The sequence below is a fragment of the Astyanax mexicanus genome, chromosome 23, assembly GCF_023375975.1.
Source record: "Astyanax mexicanus isolate ESR-SI-001 chromosome 23, AstMex3_surface, whole genome shotgun sequence".
Taxonomy (NCBI): domain Eukaryota; kingdom Metazoa; phylum Chordata; class Actinopteri; order Characiformes; family Acestrorhamphidae; genus Astyanax; species Astyanax mexicanus.
The window spans coordinates 13,252,042-13,266,277 of record NC_064430.1 but is presented as its reverse complement, the minus strand read 5'-3'; the positions used below and the strand labels follow the sequence as shown (position 1 = coordinate 13,266,277).

At 39.4% G+C, this 14,236-nt stretch overlaps 1 protein-coding gene across 1 annotated transcript in view; it reads right to left on the bottom strand.

Annotated features, from left to right (window-relative positions):
• strc1 (stereocilin 1) overlaps window positions 1-13,851 on the bottom strand; it is a 32,164-nt gene extending 18,313 nt beyond the window's left edge. Inside the window, exons 1-12 of the mRNA XM_007244961.3 lie at window positions 13,649-13,851; window positions 11,753-12,529; window positions 10,642-10,666; window positions 7,474-10,462; window positions 6,846-6,911; window positions 5,834-5,944; window positions 5,507-5,661; window positions 4,014-4,200; window positions 2,830-2,945; window positions 2,507-2,636; window positions 2,232-2,414; window positions 781-813 (exon numbers count right to left, since the gene is read on the bottom strand). Coding sequence (XP_007245023.3) covers window positions 781-813; window positions 2,232-2,414; window positions 2,507-2,636; window positions 2,830-2,945; window positions 4,014-4,200; window positions 5,507-5,661; window positions 5,834-5,944; window positions 6,846-6,911; window positions 7,474-10,462; window positions 10,642-10,666; window positions 11,753-12,529; window positions 13,649-13,724 — 4,848 coding nt within the window. The 5' untranslated portion in view covers window positions 13,725-13,851. The remainder of the gene's footprint in view (window positions 1-780; window positions 814-2,231; window positions 2,415-2,506; window positions 2,637-2,829; window positions 2,946-4,013; window positions 4,201-5,506; window positions 5,662-5,833; window positions 5,945-6,845; window positions 6,912-7,473; window positions 10,463-10,641; window positions 10,667-11,752; window positions 12,530-13,648) is intronic.
• Window positions 13,852-14,236: the final 385 nt, after the last annotated feature.

Below are 14,236 nucleotides of genomic sequence, written 5' to 3'. Positions count from 1 at the left end.
AACTAAATGTTGTTACATTGTTGAACAGATTTGACTGTATTTAGCCACAATCAAACTATAAAAACACACCTAAAATCCTTTAATTTTCCCAAAAATCGTCAGAGTTATACAGGAGTTTGAGTTTAGTTCTCCAGCACCAAGGCTGGAGTAGCATTAGCATTAGATGTTAACCACTATTTCCCTGTTCAGAGGTGAGTATTATCATTTTGTAGCATGCTGCTAGCCCCCTACTGAAACAGCATTAGCATTAGCTTCTAACTGCGCTAGCTCTTTTGTCGTTCAAAAGGGAGTATTATCAGCCTGCAGACTGCGTGTTTACCATGTTAAAACAAGCTATGTGGTACTAACTGCTTGCTAATATTGCCCTGGCTTACCAGAACATTGGCATTAGCTGCTAACTGCTAGCGGTTAGAATAAAACAAAAGTTCATCGACAGTGTGCCTTATAATCTGGTGTGCCTTATAGTAAGAAAAATAAGTTGCTCCTGAGAAGGAAGGGCAGAAATAAGCATTAACCAACTAATGAACAGTTTCTTCCCACAGACAGTCAGGCTTCTGAACAAACTCTGAAGCTGTGATTCCTCCCTATTTCATATGACATTATTATATCACTTATCAACATATATCCTATATCACCATATCGGAGTGCACATTATATGGTACTTCATTATATTATATCATACTACTATCACACATTCCTTCCTCCCTCACTCTAAGGATCACTTATTCCGTCTCACTCCCATGTTCTTTTCATTTCCCCCACTAAAAGAAATCCACTTACGTTTAGGGATAGCTTGTCTATGATCACAGCAGCCTGCGAAAAAAGTATGAAAATATATATACATATGTTAGAGCTGCACAAAATCAACAAAATATTAAAGAAACTCTGAAACTCTGAAAATATGACAACATTTTAATTAACAGAATTTTAATTTAATGCAGATTGTCCAGATCCTGCTTTTCCCAGCCAAAATAACAGCTAAGGTAAGACGCCACTCAAGACCCGGCTGAGACATTTGGGGTTCAGGGCTTCTCTCGTGTCTCCAGGCTGCTGACCTTATGGCTGTCTGTGGAGAGCCACATGTTAAGCTGGCGAGACAGAGCCAAACCTGCTCATGCGACTCTAATCACAGAGTGCTGGAGGAGCTCACCCTTCCTTCCCCTCCAGTCTGAGTGTATCAGTTCCATGTATGCTGACTGAGGGCAATCTCCCACCTGTTCAGGCACCCCCAGTCATGGCTGACACCCTGCAGCCCCCAGTATGATCTTTGACCTGAGCTCTGAATGAGGACAACTGTGGTCCTTTCTGAGGTAATACTACATAGATATGGCTTAGATAACTAATCTTATATTTATAGTTATATTGTCCTGTACAGTATTGTTATATTATTTATATTTAGGTTTGGCTGTGCTCTGACCCAGTCACCTAGAGGTCACAGCACTTTCTGTATTTGGCTGAATAAGTGTCTAAATATCTTATAACATATACTGAACAACTAGTTTATTTTAATTCACATTTCAGTGTTTCCTTATCTTTTCCCATTTTCTCACAATTTAGCTAGACCAATTTTCCAACCCATTCAGCTGCTACTCAGCTGTATATCCCTCATCGAAGGTGATGCCACAACACAAGGCAGGTGAAGAGTAGCACATGCCTCCTCTGATACATGTGAAGTCAGCCACCACCTCTTTTCCAACTGCTGATGTAACATTACCAAGTAGCATCACAGCGCACTCAGAGGAAAGCGCAGCAACCCGGTTCTGATACATCAGCTCACAGACGACTTGTGCTGATCAACAACATCCAAGGAGTGATGAGAGGAGAGAGTGGCATCTACCCACCCAGAGAGTGCAAGGCCAATTGTGCTCTCTCAGGACTCCGGCAGCTGATGGCAAGCTTAATGACCGGGATTCGAACCAGCGATCTCCCGATCATAGTGGCAGCGCTGTACACTGCTGAACCACTCCCAAGTACTCCCACGTAATTTCATACATAGAATTGAATTGCTGAGGTAAATTTATGATTAGTATAACACTGCTGAAGTAAATGTGTTTTTATTGCTTTATTGGTTTGTCTCAAAAGTGTCTCTAATACTTAATAACTTAAGTAACTTAACTGTCAGGCTTTGTGATAGTTTTTATGAAAGATTGTGTGTTAAAAACCCTGTGTGATTGTACATATTATGGGACATGACCTGAATGTGTGTGAGATTTATCAGATACACCACATACCTGCACAGGTGAGAAGGGCACAGACTCCAGTACACTGAGAGCAGGCTTAAGCTGGGCAGGACTGAGCTGCTGCAGGAAGTTAGAGCCCAGAAGGGGCAGGAACGGGGCGAGCTGGGAGATCTTCTCAGAGCTGAGAGAGGTGGGGGACTGCACATCAGATGAGTTCAGAGACAGACTAGATATCTGATGAGGGGCACAGAACAATAGTCACAGTGGTCAAAGACATGTTTGATTCTTCTGATTGAAACAACTTTATTTATTCTTTTAGCTCTCACCATGGTGCTAGTGATGCTGATGCCCTGTGATACACACGTCCTGATGTTTTCCTGGATCACTGGGAAGACGTCTGTGCCCACATACCCTAGCAGGTCATTCAGTTTAGCCTGACATGTCAGAGTGCCCAACCTGAGAGTGAACAGAAATACATGTTTCATATTGTGTTTTTTTAGTTTACAGTGGGAGATGCTAGGCTTTAAGTCTATGAAACAAGTCTAATAATCAAATCTAATTACAATGTAATGTAATCTGCAAAAATGAAAAAAAAAACATTTTTTAAGAACAGTATAATAATTAAATTAAACACTAAAATAACACTCACCTTTTGAACTGGTCCATTGTGAGGTTCTTATATGCTGCAATGACACTTTGAGCTATAAACTGCTGCTTCAATGTCCCCAAGTCATTCCTCATTAAGATATCCAGACCATTCAAGAGCTTTTAAAGAAAAACAGCACCATTAAATATTTCACAAATTTCTCACAAATGTTCTTTGAAATTTCTCACATTTCACATCATTTTTGAAAATTTGTCAGTAGTTCCTGTTACAGTTCAGAGATGCCATTTGAATTTAAAGTTAAACATTTAACATTAATGCAAAACCTGATTCTAAGTAATACCTAATCTTAAGAGTTATTTATGAGATTTAATCCACATTTCAACATATAAATATGGAATAATCAAACTTCTGAACTCGACAGTGGGGATACTGTGTTTATATTGTTAAATAAAAGCACTAATATGTGGTCACAAGTTTTCAACAGATCTCTCTCAGGCTCTTATTTCATTTTAGGGTGAAGCGAACTTCCAATAATCAAAATATGTTGCAGAAGAATCTCAGATCTCAGAAGAACACAGAAATCAGTGAAACAATGTTTGTAATTTTCCCAAAAGAGGAGGAGAAAAAGACGTGGATAATATGAAGAGAAATAAAATCACAGAGAGGCTGCTGTGAGAGTAAGAACAACCCCCGATATCTGTTCAAACTACTCATGAAAACTTCACAAAAAAAGCTAATATCCACTATAGTAGTTTACTGCATTGAATAATTGGCAAAAATAAAACATTTTGCTGACATTGCAAAGTGAAAAGACCAACAATGAATGCAGAAAAATTACAATTTTATTTTCCTGTAATTTAAGTATTGTTTTCAGCAGTGTCAGCAAGACTAAAAATACATTTACGCTCCTGTGAAAAAATGTGTTTAATGTTCAGTGTTTCCCTAATTTTGCACATCGGTGCATCCCTAAATTACAGTCATTGTTACTTTGTGTTTGCTCTTTAAGGCTTGTGAGTTTGCTCACTGCCCACTACAAGCCAATGTTTAATTCATAAGGGCCCATATTTACTTATTAAAGGCACATTTTTTAGGCATGTCCATCACAAAAGTGCCTTTTGGCCAGGGATAAATACTGTCAACCACCCCCCACCCCTATTGGTGGAGCTGCCTCAGGACAAACCAGCCAGGATGTCTCAGGTGTCAGAGTGAGTGACCGAAGCTGTTACCTGAGCAGGTGAGAGCTGCTGGAAGCTGAGGAACGGCAGATACGTGATCAGGTTGCCGTTGTCTCGGATGAAGGACAAGCCGCCGCTCGTCATGTTGGCCTGACCGACAGACTGGCTGAACCACAAGCCGAAACTCTGCCGCTGCTCCAGGGACAGGCTGTTGATGATGCTGTTAATGAAGTTCACTCTGAGGAAGAGATGAATAAAAAACAGATTACGTATGCTGTTGTTCTTTTATGTTCAAAGGCAACATTCTTCTTGACATTGATATGGTCTTCCATATTTCTCCATTATTTTTTACAAGAAAGGGGCCACTTGTGGAACAATGGTGGATTTCCATAGACCAATGGTTGATCTACATGAGCCTTTGATGGGTCTATCATATCTATCTTCATAGACATTTAATAGATCTTTATAGGCCATTAGTGGAGCTCCATAGACCATTGGTTCATCTACATGGGCCTTTGGTGGGACTCTATAGGTTATTAGTGGCACTCTATATAGACCATTGATTGATCTACATTGGGCCTTTAGTAGATCTCCATAGACATTTGGTCGATCTCTATAGGTAGGCCAATTGTGGAGCTTCGTAGACCATTGATTGATCTACATGGGCCTTTAGTAGATCTCCATAGACATTTGGTTGATCTCTATAGGTAGGACAATTGTGGAGCTCTGTAGACCATTAGTTGATCTACATGGGCCTTTAGTAGATCTCCATAGACATTTGGTTGATCTCTACAGGTAGGACAATTGTGGAGCTCTGTAGACCATTAGTTGATCTACATGGGCCTTTAGTAGATCTCCATAGACATTTGGTGGTTCTCTATAGGTAGGCCAATTGTGGAGCTTCGTAGACCATTGGTTGATCTACATGGGCCTTTAGTAGATCTTTATAGACATTTGGTGGATCTCTATAGGCAATTAGTGGAGCTCCATAGACCAGTGGTTGATTTACAAGGGTCTTAAGATACACAGGCCAATGGTAAATCTATGTATTTTTTGTTAATGTTCCATGTCCAAACACCCCAATTCTGATGGGTTAATGCCCCAATGAAGAGATAGCATACTTTCCATCAGTGCCATATCTGATCCGGAACAAATCACCCAACACCATTACCTGACCTCACTAATGCTCTTGTGGCTGAATGCAATCAGATCCTCAGATCAGTGTTTCAACAACTAGCGTAAAGCCTTCCCTGAAGGATAGGAGTCTTTTACTGCAATAAAGTAATGAGAAACTTCCATTGAATACCCTTGATTTTAGATAATAAACTGTAAGAGAAGGTGTCCACACATGTATGACACCAAGTGTATTTAATATAAATATATAAAATGAAAAAACGAAGGCACAAGCCACTGTGCAAACTACAATGTTTATATTTTAATAAGTGTCCCAGTGTACTAGCATGATTGAGAATGATAGCACAATTATTACTAAATTACACAGTCCCAGCAGTGTTTGGGGAACTTAGTACTTGTGTGTTACTTACACATTGACATTGTTCTGTAATGGAGGAAGTGAGATGATGTCCTCTGGTGTCGCCATGTTCAGGAGAGGGCTCATGTCAATCAATAGGGTTGGATCTTGCCTCAGCTGGACTAGGATCAGTACATTCACCAATGTACGCAAATACTCATCAGAGAGCTATTAGGGAGAAATGTATCACAAATTCATGCTTGAAGAAAGGTTAGAATGCTGAAATATTTGAAGTATAATGTGATGATTAGGTTAAGAAAAAAAACATTGTTTTAAGTTACTAAGCCAAGTTTTGTTCTAAAACCTGCACGTTGTTGTATGTCTGACTATTGCAACTTACCTGCAGGGTAGCCTGGTTCCGGCTGAAATATTGTAAAATCTGCCTCATGGTGCTGGGGTCTACTGCAGTGAACACCGCCCTCAGACTCGCAAGAGGAATACGGAAATACTCCTGCAGGAAAATGTTGAAAAAATCTGATCTAACTGTACTATTTTCAAGAACAACAGTAAAAGGTGGAGAAAAATACAATTTCAGTCAACTTAAAATGATAAAAAACTGATTTCTGAGCAGTTAATTAGCAAATGAGCTGCAAGATCTGTACAATGAGTGTAGAGCCTTTGCTGAAATTTGAACAGATCTCCTCACACTCAACGAGGATGCAGTTAGACAGTAGGGCCACTCTAGGGCTGTACAATTACACTTAACACTTAAGATTATAAGTTTAAATCTACCTCTACAGCAACATACATATAGTGTTGGAAATCTGAGAATAGAAATATTTTTCCCGTGTGATGGGGAATTTAGGCAATTCAGTAAATCAATTACATATTAAGATAACAAAAAACAAACTAAAAATACACTGACATGCTAAAAACGATGGTATAGCAGAGTGTAAATTGATCACAAGGTGTAACTTTAAGGGACAGCTTGGAAACAGCAACAACTGTATAAGTTGTGAGGTGTTATCTTATGAGGCTAAAGTTTGAAAATGACCTGATAGAGGGTGCCAGATGGATATGACATTCCATGTTTTAAGTTGTACAGGCAATCCACATTGAAGGCAAAAGACAAATAGAACAGTGCAGTGGATGGTAATGACCGTAACTGGCTTCATCTGGCCAGGTCTGTCCATGCAAACAGGCAAGTTAATCTGAGGAAACTAAACAACTAAACTGTAGAGTTGACTAAACTGAGATGTAGAACAAAAATGTGAGTAGGAAGGAGAACATCCTACTGAAGACAACTGAATTAATTGTCTAAAACAGAATTAAGTTGACCTAATTTAAAGTAAAACAAAGCTAATCCTTTAAGTAGTTACAAAGAGTAGCTTTGTTAGTTTTTTAGTTCTTACCTTGATAAGGAAAGACGTACTACTGGTCGCATCTCTTCCTGTTTGCATCAGGCTGGTCAACAATTTCTAAAAGACATACAAAAGAAATGGTAAATCGTAAAATATAATCATAAAAGTACTCATAAATACTCAAATATACTCATAAAAGTATAACATTCAAGTTCCAAAGACTGCCGTTTCATTGTTTATGTCTAAATTATTACCACAATCACAATAAACAGTGAATGCCTGGATAAAATCACTGTAAACGGCAAATCAAATGTCAGTTTGTTAATATTACATGCAGTGGAAGCGGCATAAAATGTCCAAGATAAGTGACAGGTTGGACACCATATACCAGCTAATGACCAACTTTACCTCGTGTCGGTTACACAGTTCTGGCACTGGTAATGGATATACTTGATTAATTACCCTAAAATAATGCCAATCTTACAACACTAAATCTCAGAAGGAATTGAATGTCCATTACCTCACAATGCAAATTATTAATAACCTAGGCATTATTAAATTAGACTTGAAAGATTGTCAGTGAGCGATATTCGTCAGTTTTACAAAATTGTCTGGAATTTCCAGACTTGAAAATGTCCAAAATGTCCAAAATATGATAGAAATATCAGAAAAGACCTACCCCAAAGCATTGTAGCAACACTTGCTTGTTGTCAAAGTTTGTTTCCCTCTCCAGGTAGGTAGACACTGAATCCAGAACACTTTGCTGGATGTTTTCCGTCACCCTTAGAGTTGTCATTGCGTTCTCCTCAAGAACTAGCAGTAGGACCACCCATACACTGGTAGCCTGCCTGATTACTGGAGCAACCTGTGGTTCCATGGTCTGAAAACGGGGCAGGAGGACTTCCACCCCACACCGAAAGACTAACTGCAACCCCTGTAACTGAGTGATCCCGGCCTGACAAGCTGAGGTCACGTCTATGCTGCATGACCAGTTGAACCTGTCCAGAAGCTCTTTAACCAAGCATGGTCCGGCATCATTGGAGGCGTTTGTGGTTGTACTGGTGGTGTTGTTTTTGGGGATCTTAGTGTAGTTTGTGAAGGTGGTACACATTGTGCTCACCCAGAGGCTGGAAGGCTCCTTGATGATGTAAGAGAGCATGGCAGGGTTCATACAGATTGAGGAGATAAAGTTTGCTTGGTCATAGTCCCAACAGAGGGCAAGAAGGGCCGCATCTGGGAATGTGGTAGCCCAGCTGGAATACCGGCATTCGGTGGAGGGCACGAATCCCATTAAGCTGCCGTTACTCTTTGTAAGGTTAGTGCACTGCTCCAGCAACCAAATGTTATCCAAATTGGCTAGAAGATTCTGCAGCACAACTGTATTGTTGCATACTTTTTGTATGAAGTTCACTGTGTCAAGATCAGCACAGAGAGCGAGGTCAGCCATGTCTACAATGCTTGGCTGCCTCCAGTCGGCATACAGACAAACTTGGGACAACAAGTCAGTTGTGTCGTTACTGTGACACACAGATTTTAGCCACTGGTTCTCGGGATTGAGAATTAGATGCTCAAATAGTGATGTGTTACAACACACATTTAGATCAAATGCTGCCATGTCAAGCTGCCAACAGAGACCTACTATTGATGAATCCAAGAGTGAAAATCCCCATGATGAATATTTACACAAATCAGCGATGCTAGGAATTGCAGGAGGGGTGGTTGGAAGGGTTGTGGGGGAAATCATCATGCTAGAAACGGTTGGAGAAATGGTTGGGAAAACAGCACTAGAGGTAGAGAGCAACCCTGCTGTGGAGACAGTTGCAGAGGTTTTAATGGAACCTGTTGAAGAGAAAGTCAAAGGGGCTGTGGGAGAAAGAGGAAGACTAGAAACTGTTGAAGAAATGGTTTGGAAAACAGTGCTATGGATAGGGGGCAACGCTGTTGTGGAGACAGTTGGAGAGTTTTTGATGGAACCTGTTGAAGAGAAAGTCAAAGGGGCTGTGGGAGAAAGAGGAAGACTAGAAACTGTTGAAGAAATGGTTTGGAAAACAGAGCTAGAGATAGGGGGCAATGCTGTTGTGGAGACAGTTGCAGAGATTTTGGCCGAGATAGTCGTACTGGATGTAGAACTAGAATATACTACTGGTGGAGCTGTTGATGGAGCTAAAGCTGAAAGGGTACTGCTAAAGACTGTTGACAAAACAGTCAAAGGAGGTGTTTTAGAAGAGCTGAAGATTGAGGATATTGTTGGAGAGACAATAGAGGATACTGGGGAAAAGAGAGTGCTGCTTGAGGCCACTGGCAAGACTTTTGTTGGAGAGATACTAATGATGGACTCCGTTGACAAGAAAGTCAAAGGGGCAGTGGGAGAAAGAGTAAGGCTGGAAACTGTTGGCATGACTGTTTGTGGGAGACTTGAGGAAGAAATGTTTAAAGTCTTGCTAGAAAGAGCGATAGTAGAGGTCCCTGTCATGTCGGTTAGGGAATTTGTAGGAGAAACAGAAATGATGGACATTGTTGATGATGGGACCAATGGGCCAGTTGTGTTAGAAGATGTAGTACTAGTAACAGAAGAGGGGTATGGTGGGGGAATTGGAGAAACAGTGATGCTGGACAGTGCTGGTGGGCTTGTTGGAGGATTTTTGATAATGATAGCACAGTACGCTCCCACCCAAACATTTGCATCATTAAGCAAAAGTGCAGAAAGGATTGTGCTATTGGCACAAACCTCATGAACGAATCGAAACTCGTCATTTTGTATACACAGGGATATTGTATCTATGGTAATTGTCTTTAGGTTGCGCCATTCTGAGTACCTACATGATTCTGCTACAAGGGTGTGAATGTCCACTGGTGCGGTAGTAGGCACCTCACTGCAGTTAGGTTTTAACCAACTGTTTTCTGGGTTGGAGAATACGGTGATGTAAAAATCCAAACTCTGACAAAGAAAAGTCTCCATTCTCATCTGATCATTGTTCCAGCACAAAACCACAATGGAGGGCTCTAGTGTTTGAGGACTCCACGTTTCATAAAAGCAGTACTGCACGATCATATATCGATCGGAAGCATTCGCACAGTATTCCCAAACCCAGGCATTGCTAGGGTTTGCGATGAGGTGTTGCATGACAGGAACATTATTACACACACCCTGCAGGAACGCTTCAGGGTCATTGTCGCTACACATTGTGACTAGAGCCGGATCGATGGCTTCCACGGTGGTCCAGTTGTCATAGTTGCAGAACATTTGACTGAGGCTAAGCGCAGCCCTTGCCATTCGCCTGCTTGATTGAGGCGGTAAAGAAGGGCAGGGTTCCAGCAGTGGTGAAAAGACAAGCTGGACCATCTCACAAGTGTTTTTCCACACCTGGATTAGCTCAGAGTGGGAAAGGGTGCTTAAAGATTTGCACACACCATATAGAACATCAGGAACCTGAGACAGGTTGGCTAAAATGTCTGAACAGAGGGTGTCATTGAGCTGGGTCACATCCTGCTGGTCGCACGTCAGTGTCATGGGATTGTTTCCTGGGGATGCGCTGGCTCGACCAAACTGGATAGGTGGTGTAATCTGGCATCCTGTGTCTGTAGGGCTGCATGGATTGATATCAAGTGCCAGAAACATGTTCAAGATTGAGTCTCCAAAGGACCAATTTATATTGTGGTTCATGCCCCTAGAGTAACAGAAAAGAACAGAAGTATTTAAAAAGGCCTATTAGTAAATTAACAAGAAATTAATCTTAGAAAATGCAATATTCTATTGAACATTACATGTTTAATCAGCTTTCAATGTTAAACAATACACTATACCCAAGGCATTCACACAGAAAAGATATTAAAAAACGACACTCACCACATCAAAAGTTGCTTTAGGTCACCTGTATATTAACAAAAGGATGAGAAAGGAAAAAGAAAATTCTTGAAACATTAAATATTTTTTTATGTTTAACAGTATAGTTTATAGCCCGCTTCTCTGGTAACTAGGATTGTCACAATAGACAATCCTTTTTATAGAAATGATATATTAATAATGATATACTTATAATAAATATATAATAGCATAAAAATGCAGTTACAGCTGATTACAAAGATTGCGAAGCAACTTTTCATTATTGATTTTTTGATTAATAAAAATATTTAGACTTTGGAATTGGAATAAAAGAAAAATACACAGCTCTGGAAAGAATTAAAAGAACCGCTTCAGTTTCTGAATCAGTTTCTCTGATTTTGCTATTTATAGGTATATGTTTCAGTAAAATGAATATTGTTGTTTTATTCTATAAACTACGTACAACATTTCTCCCAAATTCCAAATAGAAATATTGTCATTTAGAGCATTTATTTGCAGAAAATGAAAAATGGCTAAAATAACGAAAAAAGATACAGAGCTTTTAGACCTCAAATAATGCGAAGAAAACAAGTTCATATTCATAAACTTTTAAGAGTTCAGAAATAAATGTTAGGTGGAATGACCCTAGTTTTTAAACATAGTTTTCACCAGTCTTACACACTGCTTTTGGATAACTTAACTCCTGGTTTGTGCACCAGGATAACACTCCTGGTGCACAAATTCAAGCAGTTCATCTTTCACATCTTTCGATTATATTCCAGAGGTTTTCAAATTGGTAAAATCAAAGAACCTTTTTTAAGTGATGTCTTATTTCAGAGCTGTATATGTTTAGATCAACATATCAGAGATGTTTACAAAAAAATGTTAACTGAACACAAAATTACACTTCTGCCTTCATGTTTCAAATTTCCTTGTTAAGTATTCACAAACCTGCATTCTCTGACATGTTGTAGGAGAAGACCATTTGCTGTTGAACATTTTTCCAGCGAGAGACTAGGCTAAGCTTTACCAACAAATTAATTTATTATAACCATTTTTGCTCACCTTTACCAGGGTCGGTAGTAATTATTATTGGGACTGTAAGCAAATTTAAGCATAAAGACCATTACACTACCTTGCTGACACTGCTGATTCTGGTCCAAGGAAGGGATGTCAACACCCAGCTGGAGTCCAATGGTTAGGAAATCCACAAGCGTTTGTAAAAAGTTCATCATTAAATCAGAAATGAAAGAGGCCACTGAGGGAAAAGTCAGATCCATAAAACTACTCCATGCAGACAGAAAGTTATCAGAGTGGTACAAATAGAAGCTCGAGGACAGAGTAGCTGTAATCAGCTCCTGAAAGGCACTTAACTGAGTCATAGTGGAGTCTGCCATTCTGAGAGTCCCACTGGAAGTGAATGGACATGTCTGAGATTTAAGGGATGACAGGAGGTCTAGCACTGGTCCGCTTAACCTGGATGATAATGTCCTTGTTAAATCTGCTTGCCATCCGCACTGTGTTTTGTCTGCCAGCACACAAACAAAAGCTTGAGGAAGGTTCTGGAGAAAACTTTCCACCAGAACGGGCTGATAGATGGAGTACAAGCTGCTGAAGACATTTAAATAAGTGTTGAGGTTTATATTTGTTGCAGCGCGGCTAGATGCCCCTGTCGTACTCGTCTTTTTAGTGTTTTGTGATGGATGGAGATCTGAATGGTACCCAGTCTTAACATTGATCTGGTCCTGAACTCTGGGTTCAGTGCTTTTCAGAGACTGTAATGCCTCTATTAGAATGTCCAAGTCATCCTCAAATTCACTGGCACTGGAAGGGACATCTTTCCTTCTGATGATGGTGGTGGGTGCTGAACGAGCTGAGCGACTGGGGCCTCTGGACTCATGGCTAGCAAGCCCTGTAATAAACAAAAGAGATAAAAAAGTTTAAAAAAATAATTGTGGCAAATTTATTTTGTAGAATATGAAGACCATGGTGTAAGATTTTATTAATCTTTTTCCGAAAAAGAAAAAAAAAACAATCACACTAACAACTTACTATGGTACCACTTTAAAATAAGACTACCTTTATAAAGGTTTAAATAAATGGTTTACAATTAGTTTATTAATGGTTACTAATTAGGTTGTAAATGCCTTAAAATAATTAATAATCAGTTATAACATACGTAGAAAGGGCAACAATGACCTGTTGTTTGCCAAATAGTGAACCCACAGCAATCTATATTGTGTTATAACTGATTATTAATGATTGTAAGGCATTAACAACCTAATTAGTAACTATTAATAAACTAATTGTAAACCATTTACAAACCATTTATAAAGGTAGTCTTATTTTAAAGTGGTACCTTTTACATATACAGCTCTGGAAAAAAAATGACCACTTCTCTTGAAAAAAATTCAAAAAATATTTTTGTTTATTTTACCAAATTAAACCTCTGTAATATAATCAAGAGGAAGATGGATGATCAAAAGCCATCAAACCAAACTGAACTGCTTGAATTTTTGCACCAGGAGTGGCATAAAGTTATCCAAAAGCAGCGTGTAAGACTGGTGGAGGAGAACATGACACGATGCAGGAAGGCTGTGATTAAAAAACAGAGCTATTCCACCAAATACTGATTTCTGAACTCTTAAAACTTTAGGAATATGAACTTGTTTTCTTTGCATTATTTGAGGTCTGAAAGTTATGCATCCATTTATAATTTTCTGCAAATAAATGCTCTAAATGAAAATATTTTTTTTTTGGAATTTGGGAGAAATGTTGTCCGTAGTTTATAGAATAAAACAACAATGTTCATTTTACTCAAACATAAACCTATAAATAGCAAAATCAGATAAACTGATTCAGAAACTGAAGTGGTCTCTTATTTTTTCAAGAGCTGTATATTACACAACTTATACAACAAATTAAATGAAAAAAAAAATACAATTACAAAATAAAATGTAAAATACAGGTTTGATTTGAATATAAATGAAATAAAATCTTGAATATAAACAGAATGTTAATAACGGCTCACCGAGGATGAAGCAGGTTGTAAAAATGAATAAAAGTCCTCTGCGGTGCATTTTCTCATAAATGAGCTGTGAGCTCATTCAGCTGCGATTAAAATATAAACACATATATCCTGCGATTTCTCCTCCTGCATTAAAACCGAACACCAGTCCAGCCATCGCACTGTTTCATACAACTATGCTCTCCAACACAGTGCTGGCTTTCACACCTACACACACACACACACCCACACACACCACCTGGGCTCAGTCAGACACGCCCCCGCCCCTGCCGAGCCCCGCCCCTGTAGACAACAGCTCGTTCCCACGCCCACAAAGCCCCACCCAACCCTCTGACTGATAGGCTGCGCCCCAGTTGCGCACCACATACCAATAGAGTGTGGATTTGGCAGGTTAATTTTTTTTTTGTAGTAACACAAAGTGATAAAGCATGAAGCGTTCTCCAGAATTTTATATATCTTTATATTTGATGAGAAAAATGCCTGGGGTTGTCCTATATTTTTTAAATATATTGTTCCATACCTGAGGACTCCTATTATATATTTTTGTTTTGTACCAGAGATGTTCACAAGTCTTTGGTCACGAGTCTGAGT